This window comes from Garra rufa, chromosome 7 (genome assembly GCF_049309525.1).
Source record: "Garra rufa chromosome 7, GarRuf1.0, whole genome shotgun sequence".
Taxonomy (NCBI): Eukaryota; Metazoa; Chordata; class Actinopteri; order Cypriniformes; family Cyprinidae; genus Garra; species Garra rufa.
In genome coordinates, this window is record NC_133367.1 from 49,658,280 (window position 1) to 49,672,142 (window position 13,863).

Sequence of the window (13,863 nt, forward strand, 5' to 3'; positions counted from 1 at the left end):
TAACCGTCTTTTTTATCCATTCAGTCAAATTTTGCGCTGCAAATATCAATCCTAGTTTTAATTTGTCTATAACCATGGAATAAGCGGGATAATCAACGGCTTGCCGTGCGTTAAAGGATTTAAAATGCACTATTAGCCTCCACGTCGTGCATTTAAAATCCTTTAACGCACGGCAAACCGTTGATTATCCCTTACTTATTTCACAATTCCAAATATAATTTGCTGTATTTAAACTACAAATGAGACCAGCATGCAATAGCCAATCAGCTTTCTGTTATTGGCGCGAGTCTCTCTCGGATTGTACCGCAGAAGTAAAATGGATTTAACTTTTTAGCTATGGGGAAGTACAAGTTTAGCGATACTTAGCTTGAAAAAACTGAATATAGGGCTTGGCTAAGGCCAGTTGCTAACAACTAGATTTTTTTCTCCCTCTGTGGAAGTTACTGCGTCTTCAGAATCGCAGTAGCAGAAGAGTAGCAGAACACTTTTTCTGTATATAATGTTATCAATAATAATAAGAAGAAATATAGGTCGAGCTAGCTGACTGCCAGCCTTCGAAAGAAAGAAAGAAAGAAAGATTCATATTTCAATACATTCAACGTAAACAGAAATTGATAATGGATAGTGCATTTCTGGTCTATTTGTGACATACTTTAAAACAAATGAATGTAACAGCACTCTAAAGAAACACACTGAGGTAAACATTTAAAATGTATAGATTATTTATAACATGATATAGTTCAGTAATATACCAAGTGAGCTTTTTGCTGAAAATTCTCACAAATGTTACATTAATTTTAGCTCAATAAAAAAGTAGTTAGTCAAGTAGTTACTTACATATTAGACAATATGCAACATTAGCAGGAGCATTCTCCTAGCAATGTTTTGCTATACCGTAATTCAGCGTTTTGATCGAATCAGTTGAAATAACTCGCTCATGAAGTGACTTACCGCCACCTGCTGGTAGTTTAGTGTGTTTAAAAGTATGCCTCCACACCCAACATTTCTAATGTATATATTTATAAATCAATAAATGTATTTAAAACATTAATCTCACTTTTAATGCAGTGTAAATTATGTAATCTCACTGCTAACAGCCATTTAGAATTTATTGATAAATTCATAAAATAAATTTCAAAGGTAATGCATACATTTCAAAAGTAAAAAAAGTCCTTTATAAAGGTAAATCAAATATGCAGATTTAAGATGTAAAAGCTAATAGAGCACTGATGAAAATATTGCTTCAGAATTTTTTTTTTTTACATCAGATATTTCTAGTGGTACTTTTATGGGGATATTTTGTGTGGAATAGTATCTGCTGATATGAAAAGTTCACTGTGTATTGTAGTAATAAATTTAATTTATGACAGCCATGAAATTGTGTTTACTTTTTACATTAAACACATTAAATATTACATGTATGCATGTAATATAATATCTATTTCCATTACAGGTTCGGTCTTAAATTTCATATAAGGTGGTATTAAAAAGGTCTTAAAAAGTCTTAAATTTCACTTGTTCATATCTGCAGAAACCCTGTACAAACATACAATGTCATTATCAGTGTGGTTCTGTAATCTGTACTATACAGAACCACACTGTATTCTTTACTATACATCAGTGGTTCTCAATCCTGGTCCTGGGGGACCCCTGCTCTGCACATTATGCACGTCTCCCTTATTTAACACACCTGACTGAGATCATCACCTCGTCAGTTCAGTTCATGGGTCTCTCTCCTAATGAGCTGATGATCTCAATCAGGTTTGTTATATAAGAGAGACATGTAAAATATGCAGAGCAGGGGGGCCCCCAGGACCAGGACTGAGAACCAGTGCTATACTATACTGTAGTATACTATACAATCTATATGAGTACAAGGCAAGGCATGGCTGTGTCCAAAGGTCCCATGATGCAGTCTATAATGTTTTAGATTATCATTCTTTCCTGGTACAACAGCGCTGTATAATTTACAAGGCCATCCCATCTGTCATTAAAAATAGAAAGGGATGCAAATTTTGTTTTTTTTCCCCTTTTTTCCAACTCTCAATAACTGACTTTTGGGTACCTTAATTCCTCTAAATGGACAAACCTTTGAAACATTTACCTCAATTCCACCTTCTATAGAGCTTACCTACTCCATGAACTGCTCCTTCCAGTAGATCTGATGGTCTCCTAAAAAAGCAACTTAAATGAAAGAAGAGTTTAGGAAAATATAAGGATCAAGTTATTGCAATGCAAAATAAATATTTAATCTTTTTAATTGAACAAATGGTTTAAGACAATGTAAAATATTTTAAACAAATATATAAAAAGATTAAGTTTAAGAATTTGTGTGATGCATTGCAGAAAGAGGTGCCAAAAAATGTCCCCATCTTTTTCAATCATGCAGGGAACAACTGTGACAACAAACCTAGCAGCTAACGTAACTTTTAACTGACACAACGAGGATGAGAGACCATGTTACTGTTTTGCTAGCTAATTCGGAAAGAGGCAGAACATTTAACACAAATGATTTGAGACATAATACCGATGCTAACATTATTAGACTCCATAAATAAACAAAATGACGATGCTTTTTTAAGTAACCAAACTAAGTAGAAACATAATTTGGCAATGCATCTCATATATACCTATACTACGTTAACGTTAGCAATAGTTGTTAAGATTAATGTTAATTTCAAGACCTTCGGTAAGCCCGCATTGCAACTTTATGCAATGTAAATAGTTACTTACATGTGTTGCACGTTGTATAAAGCTCTCAAAAACTCCACAGAAATCCGAAACTGGTCCGGTTCAGGTGACAACGAGCAACGATGTTGGTGTTCTGCATGTGGGCCGGTCGTGACGTTATACTTTAGATAATAACACTTAAATAGAGTTTTGTAGAAGCATTTTGGTAACACTTTCTATGAAGCCCCTATTTATAACACATTATAAGGGCATTTCTAAGGCATTATAATAAATGCATAATGCATTATAAGAAACCTTATAATATGTTATACCATCTCATGAATAATCATAACAACAATTATAATACATTATAATACTTGAGTTTTTGAGGTTATAACTCTTAAGATTATGATCATTTATAACACACAATGAACGGCATATTAAATCTTCTTAATTTATAATGGACTATATCATATTACATTTATTTTTTACATTATATTACGTTTTATTTTGATGGTCCCCTAAGTCTATTGACTATAAGCTTAAACTTTCGAACTACATGCCAACTAACACTCCTTAGAGTATTAGTAGGCTTAGGTTATGGATGGGCTAGGTAGAATGTTCATGTACTTGCAAAGTTACTTATAATATAACATAATAGTTTGTCTTTTGGGGAAACATCGAAATTTAGTGTTAGCATATATTCAGCATAATAATAATTACTGCTAGCTGACATGCAGTTGCAGAGTTACTTATCAAAATCTGTCTGAAGGGTACCATCAAAATCATCAAACTGTTCATATTACACATTTATCTAAACTGATACCCGATCTTAGGGTTCTTTGGGAAATATTATTATAATTACTTATAAGTGGTCTTTGTATGCTTTAAGTAAAGTGACATGAGAAACATGGCAAGATATGAGACTTATAATATGTTATAACTATGAGGAGGTAATCATTCTCTTAAAAGCTATAACCACAAAAAAGTAAAAATTATAATACATTAAAACTGTTCTTATGAATACTCATGAGATGATATAACATATTATAAGGTTTTTTATAATGCATTATGCATTCATTATAATGCCTTAAGAATACCCTTATAATGTATTATAAATACGGGCTTCATAGAAAGTGTTACCAGCATTTTATTGTGAAGGTCAGTAAAAAACAATTTTTTGATAGGGAATAAGTTACAAAAACAATCACACTTTTTACTTTTGCAAAACTTAAATGAATTCAAAAAGAAAAGGGAATCAATTTATTGGGAGAAATAATTTTTTTTTTTTAATAAATTCCTATGAACAACACCCTTGAATGCTTTTTACAGTGCAGGTCCTTTCCAAAAAATTAGCATATTGTGATAAAGTTCATTATTTTCTGTAATGTCCTAATGAACATTACACTTTCATATATTTTAGATTCATTACACACATTTGAAAGTAGTTCAAGCGTTTTATTGTTTTAATATTGATGATTTTGGCATACAGCTCATGAAAACGTCTAGGTTACGAAGGTAACCCTCGTTCCCCGAAGGAGGGAACGGAGACGTTACATTGGGATCTCGCTTGAGAGACCGATCACCTCTGAGCCTTATTAAAAAGGCCAATTGAAAATTGGCGAGTGGACGTGCGCGCCGGCCACGCCCCCGTACATACGGGTATATAAGACGGCTGCGCGCACGTCCACTCGCCAATTTTCAATTGGCCTTTTTAATAAGGCTCAGAGGTGATCGGTCTCTCAAGCGACATCCCAATGTAACGTCAAAGTGATTCGACTGAAGGGGTAACCCCAAATTCCTATCTCAAAAAATTTGCATATTTCATCTGACCAATAAAATAAAATTTTATGTTTTATCAAGGGCAGGGTCAATGCAGCTAGCTATCAGGAGATTTTGGAGCATTTCATGCTTCCATCTGCTGAAAAGCTTTATGGAGATGAAGATTTAATTTTTCAGCTCGACCTGGCACCTGCTCACAGTGACAAAACCACTGGTAAATGGTTTACTGACCATGGTATTACTGTGCTCAACTCTCCTGACCTGAACCCCATGGAGAATCTGTGGGATATTGTGAAGAGAAAGTTGAGAGACGCAAGACCCAACACTCTGGATGAGCTTAAGGCCGCTATCGAAGCATCCTGGGCCTCCATAACACCTCAGCAGTGCCACAGGCTGATTGCCTCCATGCCACGCCGCATTGAAGCGGTCATTTCTGTAAAAGGATTCCCGACCAAGTATTGAGTGCGTAACTGAACATAATTATTTGAAGGTTGACTTTTTTTGTATTAAAAACACTGTTCTTTTATTGGTCGGATGAAATATGCTAATTTTTTTAGATTTTTGGGGGTTTTCATGAGCTTTATGCCAAAATCATCAATATTAAAACAGTAAAAGGTTAGAATTACTTCAGTTGTGTTGTAATGAATCTAAAATATATGAAAGTCTAATGTTTATCAGTACATTACAGAAAAGAATGAACTTCATCACAATATGCTAATTTATTGAAAAGGACCTGTATTATATTAATATGCTCTTGTCTCAAATAATGCCTTTTACCTTTTCTGTTTTGTCTGTTTTCCAAGTTGTTGTTATATAATCAACAAAGAAACAACATTTTACTTGTTTGTAATTTCCAAGCGTGCCGTAGGTGTCCTGAAAAGTGAAGCCAAAAGTTTTCGATCGCCCCCCGGTGGCTGGCTGCAGTATAGGTCATAAACCCCGCCCTCCCCATGTAATCTAATGGGACGTGAGCCAAACTAAATAATCGAATTACACTGCAAATAATTTTTTTCCAAAGGTGATTTCCATCGTGTGAGGTAGTTCTTATAATGCTGATTCATGCTCAGGTGTTCGTTTTTCTAATAAGTTTGCTTTTAAGTAGTGATTTGATGCTATAAAAACGGGGTGTGGTGTCATGATTGTGATCGTGCGATTGGGTCTGCGGGAGTTTGGGCGGGACTTTGACACCGCGGCTCCGCCTCACGACACTACTGCGCATGCTCTGGCTCCAAACGAACCTTTACTGCGCATGCTCTGGCTCCAAATGACGTAACTTCCCCCAAGATGGTAGCGGCCATATTGAGCTGTTTTGGCTTCACTTTTCTATAGTGGAAAGAAGCGGAAACGCGTTGTCCATCTTTTTTACAGTCTATGGTAATTTCAGACCGCTGACTCTGCAATATAATATGCGCAACATAGCGCCAGCTAGAGTTTCTGTTCTCAATCTCTGGTATATTTAAGCTATTTTCTCAATTTACTCAGTCATTTCCCTCGAATCACTACTTCATGGTAAATTATGACAGCATTTGACAGCATTTATATCCAAATGCACATTTTCCCAAGATTAAATTAAACGATTCTGTGTCCGGATGATGCATATGTATATCCCTGGGCACATTATGCAACGTACATTTACACTGTAAAATGAATAATGCACAGCAAGTAGAAAATACAATATTACTTTAATAATTATAACAACATTAACAATCGCGAAAAAAACTGATGTTAAGAGTCATAATGCACAGCCAGCACCAAATAGACAGAACGGCAAAACTCAAAACTGTACTGTATTATAAGTGCTATCATTCATAATTAAATAAACATAGTCTTTGTGATGACCAGAAGCTGACACAAAGTTTTTGAAAAAATGTTTGCTATTTTTAGAGTAAAACACCAGTATAAAGCATAGTATCATAGTATCTATTTTGTAAAAATAGACTTAGATTCCTGAATTTACGCTGCTGTCAGCCGAAAAACTTTTACCCTGCAAGTGCCAATCCGGAAGCCGGAAACACGGAAGTGTGAAAAAGGCTAATTACTTATGTTTAATGCTGATTTGCGGAGGTCCCAAGATGGCGGAGTGAGAGGTGGTTTTTCAGCAGGCTCTGAATTAAAACATTAAATTTAGCCAAGTTATTGATCCAGTTTGAATGTAATAGCCCTATTATATTTCCTAACAATGATGTCGGATCATGACTACAACCTGACTGCTCTTCATGAAGCTTGTGATGAGGACATGATAGAAGAGATTGAAGTTGATCAGGTTAAATCCACTGAGGTTAAGGCCATGTCCAAAGAAGATAAGGTTAACTGGGACCACACACCGATTAAAAATAAAAATGCTAAAAGAAGCAAGGTACACGATGACCATGCCAAAAAAGACAAGGTACGAGACGACCATGCCAAAGAAGACACGGTGAACGCTGTACTCCAGGCGATACAGGAGCTAACCCAAAAAATGGATGACCAAACTCAGCGATTTATACGCTTCGAGAAGCAGATTAATGCCAATTCATCAGCCATCGACAAAAACAAAAAAGACATATCAGAGCTTCAATCTCAAGTAGTTCATCTTAAAAAAGAGAATGCAATTCTGAAAAGCGCGTGTGAAGAGCATGCTCGCTATAAGAGAAGGTGGAATCTGAGGTTGACCGGCTTGCCAGAAAAAGATGACGAAAATACCCGGGAGACGGTCATTGGTATTTTGACCCGGATTATCCCTGTGTCGGTGGAGAGGCTGCGCGACACAGTGGACACCGTGCACCGGCTTGGTAAGAGAGAGAGCGCCGCGACCTCAAACAACGTTCCCAGAGTTGTCATCATTCAGTTTGGAATGCGCACGATTCGGGATCTGGAAGTCTGGAAAAAATCTAAGGATGCTAGGGTCTGCAAAGATCTTCACATCAGCTTTAAGGAAGATTTTTCCAAGGAGGACAGACTCGCCTGTGCCAAACTGTGGCCGTTGGTCCAGGAGGCCCGAAAGAGGGGAAAGCGTGCGTACCTGAAGGAGGGCTATGCGCTGATTGACAACAAGAGAGTGGACCCAGATTGACTTTTCTTTTTGCACTATTGTTATTGTTCTTAAGGTATGGTATTACCTGCATTTTTACAGGGCTATTGCAATCCACCACGAAGTTTTGTGGCTAGTAAGGTTACTCATTCCTGCGCATCTTTTCTGTTAACTTTACTGTTATATCTTTGCATTTATAGTGTCTTTGTTTTATGTTATCTTTGTTATCGTTAAATGTGAGGGGACTTAAAAATAATGTCAAACGTAAGGCAACATTTCTCTATTGTAAGGAACAGAAAGTAAATTGTTGTTTTTTGCAAGAAACACATTCTGAAATTGAGGACACACGTTTTTGGAAACTTCAGTGGGGGGACTCTGCCTACTTCAGCCATGGGACATCTCATTCAGCTGGGGTTATGATTTTGTTTTACAGGTTTCAAGGCTCAATTGTTGACCATAAAAGTGATAAAAATGGTCATTGGTTAATGGTGACTGTGGAGATTGGCGGTGTTAAATTCATCTTGGTGTGTGTATACGGTTACAATAGTAAAGCCCTTATAACAAACTATTTTATGATGACCTATGTGTTAAGATTAACCAATGGAAGGTGACATATTCAACGGATGAGGTTATCATAGGGGGGGATTTTAATTTGGTCCCAGACAACTCAGTTGACCGTCTTCCCTCTAGAGGGCACCATCACACCTTTGATGATATTTACAACAACCTGGTTTCAAATACAAATTTGATTGACTGCTGGAGGTTAAAAAATTCCGGTGTTAGACAATACACATGGTTCAATGCATCTAATAATGGACAATGCTCCAGGTTGGACTACTGGCTTATTCCTTTTAACTGGTTTAATAATATATCTAAATGTGAAATCTCTACAGCTCCCCTAACAGACCATTGCTCAGTGACTCTGATCCTTAACTTAAATAATAATAAGCGACCTCAAAACACAATTTGGAAATTCAATAGTAATCTTTTGCTTAACAAAGACTTTTGTGATGAAGTTAAAAATCTCATTGTTGATGTGACATCTTTGGATTCTTCACCATTAAATAAATGGGAGTGGTTTAAATTCAAAGTTAAAGAAACAGCTAGTAAAATGGGAAAATACTCTTCTAATAAAATGCGGGATAAACAAAAGGAAATTGTTACTAATATTAACATTCTATGCTCCAAAGCTGTGTTGTCTAGTGAGGAAAAAGCCCAATTAGAAAATCTCAAAAATCAACTAGATAATTTATTTTTAGACAAAGCTCGGGGTGCTTTTATTCGCTCAAGGGCTCGTTGGATCGAGGAGGGCGAGAAAAATTCTTCCTACTTTTTTAATCTTGAGAAACAAAGGCAAACGAAAAAGAAAATTTCTAAATTAAGTATTAATGGTGCTGTTACAGATGATTTAAATCTAATTAACAAGGCAATTAGAGACTTTTATAGTAACTTATATTGTTCAAGATACTCTGAGGCTAATTGTAAATCTTTTTTTCAATCCATTCAAGGGTGGGTTGAGGTAATTGAGGATGACTTTAAGCAAATTTTGGAGGATGATTTAATAATTGAAGAGCTGGATGAAGCCATTTATCAAATGGCCAAGGGTAAATCGCCTGGCTTGGACGGTTTAACTGTCGATTTTTTTGTCTTCTTTTGGAAAGATATCCGCCAGCTTTTATTTGAAGCCCTTGGTGAATGTATCTTAAGACAAGATCTCTCTCCCACAATGAAGCGTGGTCTCATTACTTTGATCCCAAAGGCCGATAAAGATCCACTTTCTATTGAAAATTGGAGACCGATAACCCTTTTATGTACGGATTACAAATTACTAGCTCTTGTATATGCCAATCGCCTGAACAATGGCTTGACAAAGGTTATTAGTGAATGTCAATCAGCCTTTATAAAGGGAAGGAATATACATTTTCATTCAAGACTAATTCTTGATATGTTGGACTACAGTCATTTAATAGAAAATGAGAGTCTATTATTATTCCTTGATTTTTATAAAGCGTTTGACTCCCTAGAGCACTGTTTTATTGCAGAAACATTAAAAGAGATAAATTTTGTAACATAATCAAAATGTTTTACTCAGATATATCTAGTTCGGTGTCTTTGGGATCGGAGATCACTCCTAGCTTCATGATGTCTAGAGGAATTCGCCAAGGGTGTCCCATATCTCCTAAACTATTCATTTTAACTACCCAGATGCTCACTTTGGCTATTGTTAATGATTCAAATCTGCATGGCATTAAGATTTGTGAAAAGGAATTTAAGATTAGCCAATTTGCTGACGACACTGTCATTTTTTTAAAAGATAAAAGTATGGTTGACACTGCACTAAACATAATTAATGCCTTTTCGGATGCCTCAGGTTTGTCTCTCAATATTAAGAAATGTGTATTGTTGCCTATCCACTCTTGTCCAGAGAGCTCTATTGCCTCGATTAATGTCCAGACGGAGGTTAAATATTTAGGTTTAACAATATCTAAGGATAATCGGAGGATGGAGGAGGTTAACATTGAGAAACGGGTCGTTGATATGAAAAAATCTCTGAGTCACTGGCTGACCAGAGATCTCACAATATTTGGAAGAGTTATTCTATCGAAAGCTGAAGGTGTGTCTAAGTTAGTATATCCTTGTCACTCTGTGTTTATTTCCGACCGTAATATTAGAAAGGCCAACTCAGTCATTTTTCAGTTTCTGTGGAGAAATAAAACGCATTATTTAAAAAGGTCCCAGTTAGTTAAAAAGTATAAAAATGGTGGATTAAAAGCCTTAGATTTTGAAGCCTTGATAGGCTCATTTAGAATTAATTGGTTAAGAACTTTTTTTGCTTGTTCTAACTCTATGTGGTTTCACATACCTAGGGCTATTTTTGGAAAGCTTGGTGGTATGGATTTTTTACTCAGATGTGATTTCGATATTAGTAAGATTCCACTTGCACTGTCTAAATTTCATAGGCAAATACTACACTTTTGGAAAATGATATTCACACATAATTTTACTCCACACAGTTCGGTTCTGTGGAATAATAGAACAATTCTTATAAACAGAAAATCTGTCTTTAAAGCTGAATGGTTTGAAAAGGGTATTCTCTTTGTAACTGACCTGATGGATTGTAAAGGTGTTTTACTGGATCACACCAGTTTTGTTGAACGTTCTAACATAAGCTGTACTCACAGAGAATATCTAAAAATTTGTAAAGCTATTCCTGTAGCCTTGATTCACTTAATCCAAAATACTTTGACTTACTCTGATGTCACTCCAGTATTGCCAAATTTATCAGTTGGTCATCACAATTTACTAGATAAAAATTTCAAGAACAGGGTTGCTACAGATGCTTTTAAATCTAAATTGTTTCATGATTATATTAAATACAATGTACCTGCAAACCTTTCTGACACGCTGGATAAAGCCTTCTCTAAATATGTTCAATGGCCAATTCCGCCTAAAGTCAAAGAAACTCATTTCAAAATTTGTCATAAGATTTATCCTGTTTCCAATTTTCTTCACAAGCGATTTAAATTTGACAAGGTGGGTTGTGCTTTTTGTGGTTTTACTGATGAATCTTTAGATCACTTATTTTTTTCCTGCTCCTTTTCATGCCGATTCTGGAGTGCGGTCAGAGACTGGCTGACTACAAAAATGTCAAACATCCCTGTATTTAACATCAACTCTATATTGTTTTATGTTGATGGTTTAGATAATGCAATATCAGACATTGTGAATATTGTTATCCTTCTTGCTAAGTATCATATACATTGTTGTAAGTGGAGAGATTCTACCCCCTGCTTTGAACATTTCTTCAACGAATTTAAACTATTTTACTCCTCACTGAGATTACTTAAAAATTGTCGTGCCCAGAAAATATCATCGGACATGTATAAGTTTCTTGTGTTGTAATTTTTATTTTATTTATTTACTTATTTTGTTTTGCCTTACATGTAAGATGGATCCCCTTACGGTTTGATGTTGACTGTTATTGTACTTGGTAGGATACTATGCTGTTACCTCTACGAGATTTTGTATCTAAGTTTAATAATAAAAAAAAAAAAAAAAAAAAATGCTGATTTGCCTTCTTCTTCTTAAAGTTTATTTGGCGGTTTACACATCAACTGATAAGTGTTTTACCGCCACCTGCTGGACTGGAGTGGGGAACAAAAGTTTACTCTGATTGGCCGATACAGTAAAACTCCTTTCACCAATCAGAAACCTTTCGGCTCCTATTGCTCCAGGCTGCAGTTACCCCTGTCTCATTTTCTTCTGCGCTGCTTACGCTGGATTAAAGCCACAGTGCATTGTTCTTGATCAGAATTGACCTGATTAACATGAAAAATAACAATTTCACCATAAAATTATTTAAGTAAGTTTCGTGTTTCACAATCACATGCTATAAGGCTATCCAGCATGGGGCAAATGCACATAAATACTTTAGCTAATGGTTTATTTTTTATTATTATTATTATTTTTTTTTTTATACTTTAATACTTGTTCAAAACTGTCACTTTAGCTAAGTTATACTATTTTCTGCTTATTTTGTTAATTAAATAATAAATATAGGCTACTGTCATTAAAATATGTTAAATAAAACATTTAAAACAGAGACAAAATCATTTTAAAAAGAGAAGATTCTGAAAGCATTGAAGTAGATCCCATAATAATTTAATATGGATTTACAGTAGTAACAACAAATGATATGTTTTATATGTTTAATATGTTTTTAAATCTGATTGTTTCATTATAAACATGGTGATGATCTCTAAGGTACACATCCAACATAATATATGATATTTACCATCTGAGTCATGTCAACAAATGGAAAAGTCAGTCATCTATTCATTATTTTGTAAATTATTGTGCCTTTAGCCCCAACAGCAGGGCGATTTTTACCACAAAATACCATACTTTTATATATTCTTTTCGTTATTGAAAAACTGTGGCTTTAATTGTCTTAAACCAAAATGGGAATCATTAAGACGACCTTTGTCTCAAAATATATTCAATAATTTTAGCGATTCTCATTTGCTTCTTAAATCTACAACATAAAAAAAAAATCAAATATGAGTTTGCACAGAATCAACTACATGAAAACACATCACTGCGGGGAGTTATTGGCCAAACTTAAAATACCTGTTTAAATTATTAAAACTAGAGATATTTATTAACTAGATGATTTTTTTTTTATCTTGTAAACTACCAATGTGCAGCATGTTATATTCACGTGTGGGGAACACAGCCACATCACAGCAAGCTGCTCATATCATAAATCAAAGCACATGACAGACAGTTTGTGAAAAGGTACAGCTACTTTATGCAGGCTGTGTGCATTCTACTGTGGACTGACTGTTTTGAAACTTATATGGTAGTTACATAGCCCCTAGTCCTCAGTTATCATGAAAAAAGCCAGGAAATTTCAGTTGACAATATGGGACCTTTAAGTGAACTTTTCAAAACCACAAGAAAATTATAGTTTTGCTATAATGTCACTCTTGTTTTAACTTTTTTAACATTTTCACCTAAAAAAGTTGAACATCACAATCAGGAATCATGTGGGTAGAGTGCATTTAAATTGATGTTTTAGCTGCTGACAAATCAAAATCTCTCTAGCGCTGATCCTGGTGTATAGAAAAAGTAGTGCTCACACAAACACACTCTCACCCTAAAGATTAAACACAATCTCAGAGATCATTCATGTTCTTCACTCTCTACAGGCTGAGTTACTGCAGTATTGGAGAGGAAGGCTGTGCTGCTCTGATTTCAGCTCTGAGATCAAACTCCTCACACCTGAGAGAACTGGATCTGAGAGGTAATAAACCAGGAGACTCAGGACTGAAGATGTCCACTGCTCTAAAGAACGACCCACACTGTAAACTGAAGACACTATAGTAAGTTAAGTCAATGCTTTCATTAATTATCTTCTATTAAAGCAGATCTTAGTGTATTTAATCTTTCTCTTTATTGTACAGTATTTGACAGTGGAAACTCTACAAGCTCCGAACAAGTGAATCAAAACAACACGTCCTGAACAAGACTGTCACCTGGACAAATGCAGACACTGATCCAGCAGTTTCATATCTGAAGGAGTTTTGTTTTTAATTTTCATTCAGCCTAGATTTTTTTTTTTCAGTTTCATGGGAACATTTTTTTTTTATATATATGGGTCATTGACGTATAAGGATTTTCAACAAGCAAATTTTAAAATGCAAAAACTAATAATATCTTTTGTAGTTGTTCAAACAATAAGAATGTTAAGAATGTTAAATTCATATTAAAATTTTAAATTAAGTGATTTTATTGTTTTTTTCAGCTTGATGAACTGGCCGCAGCCTTGAAAAATGTCATGTGGTGCGACCATGATTTATATTAAAATTAATTTATTGCCTTAACATGCTTAACATTTC

At 35.2% G+C, this 13,863-nt stretch overlaps 1 protein-coding gene across 1 annotated transcript in view; it reads left to right on the forward strand.

The window, feature by feature from the left end:
- Window positions 1-13,348, forward strand: part of LOC141338963 (NLR family CARD domain-containing protein 3-like) — an 87,992-nt gene extending 74,644 nt beyond the window's left edge. Inside the window, exon 7 of the mRNA XM_073844577.1 lies at window positions 13,174-13,348. Coding sequence (XP_073700678.1) covers window positions 13,174-13,348 — 175 coding nt within the window. The remainder of the gene's footprint in view (window positions 1-13,173) is intronic.
- Window positions 13,349-13,863: the final 515 nt, after the last annotated feature.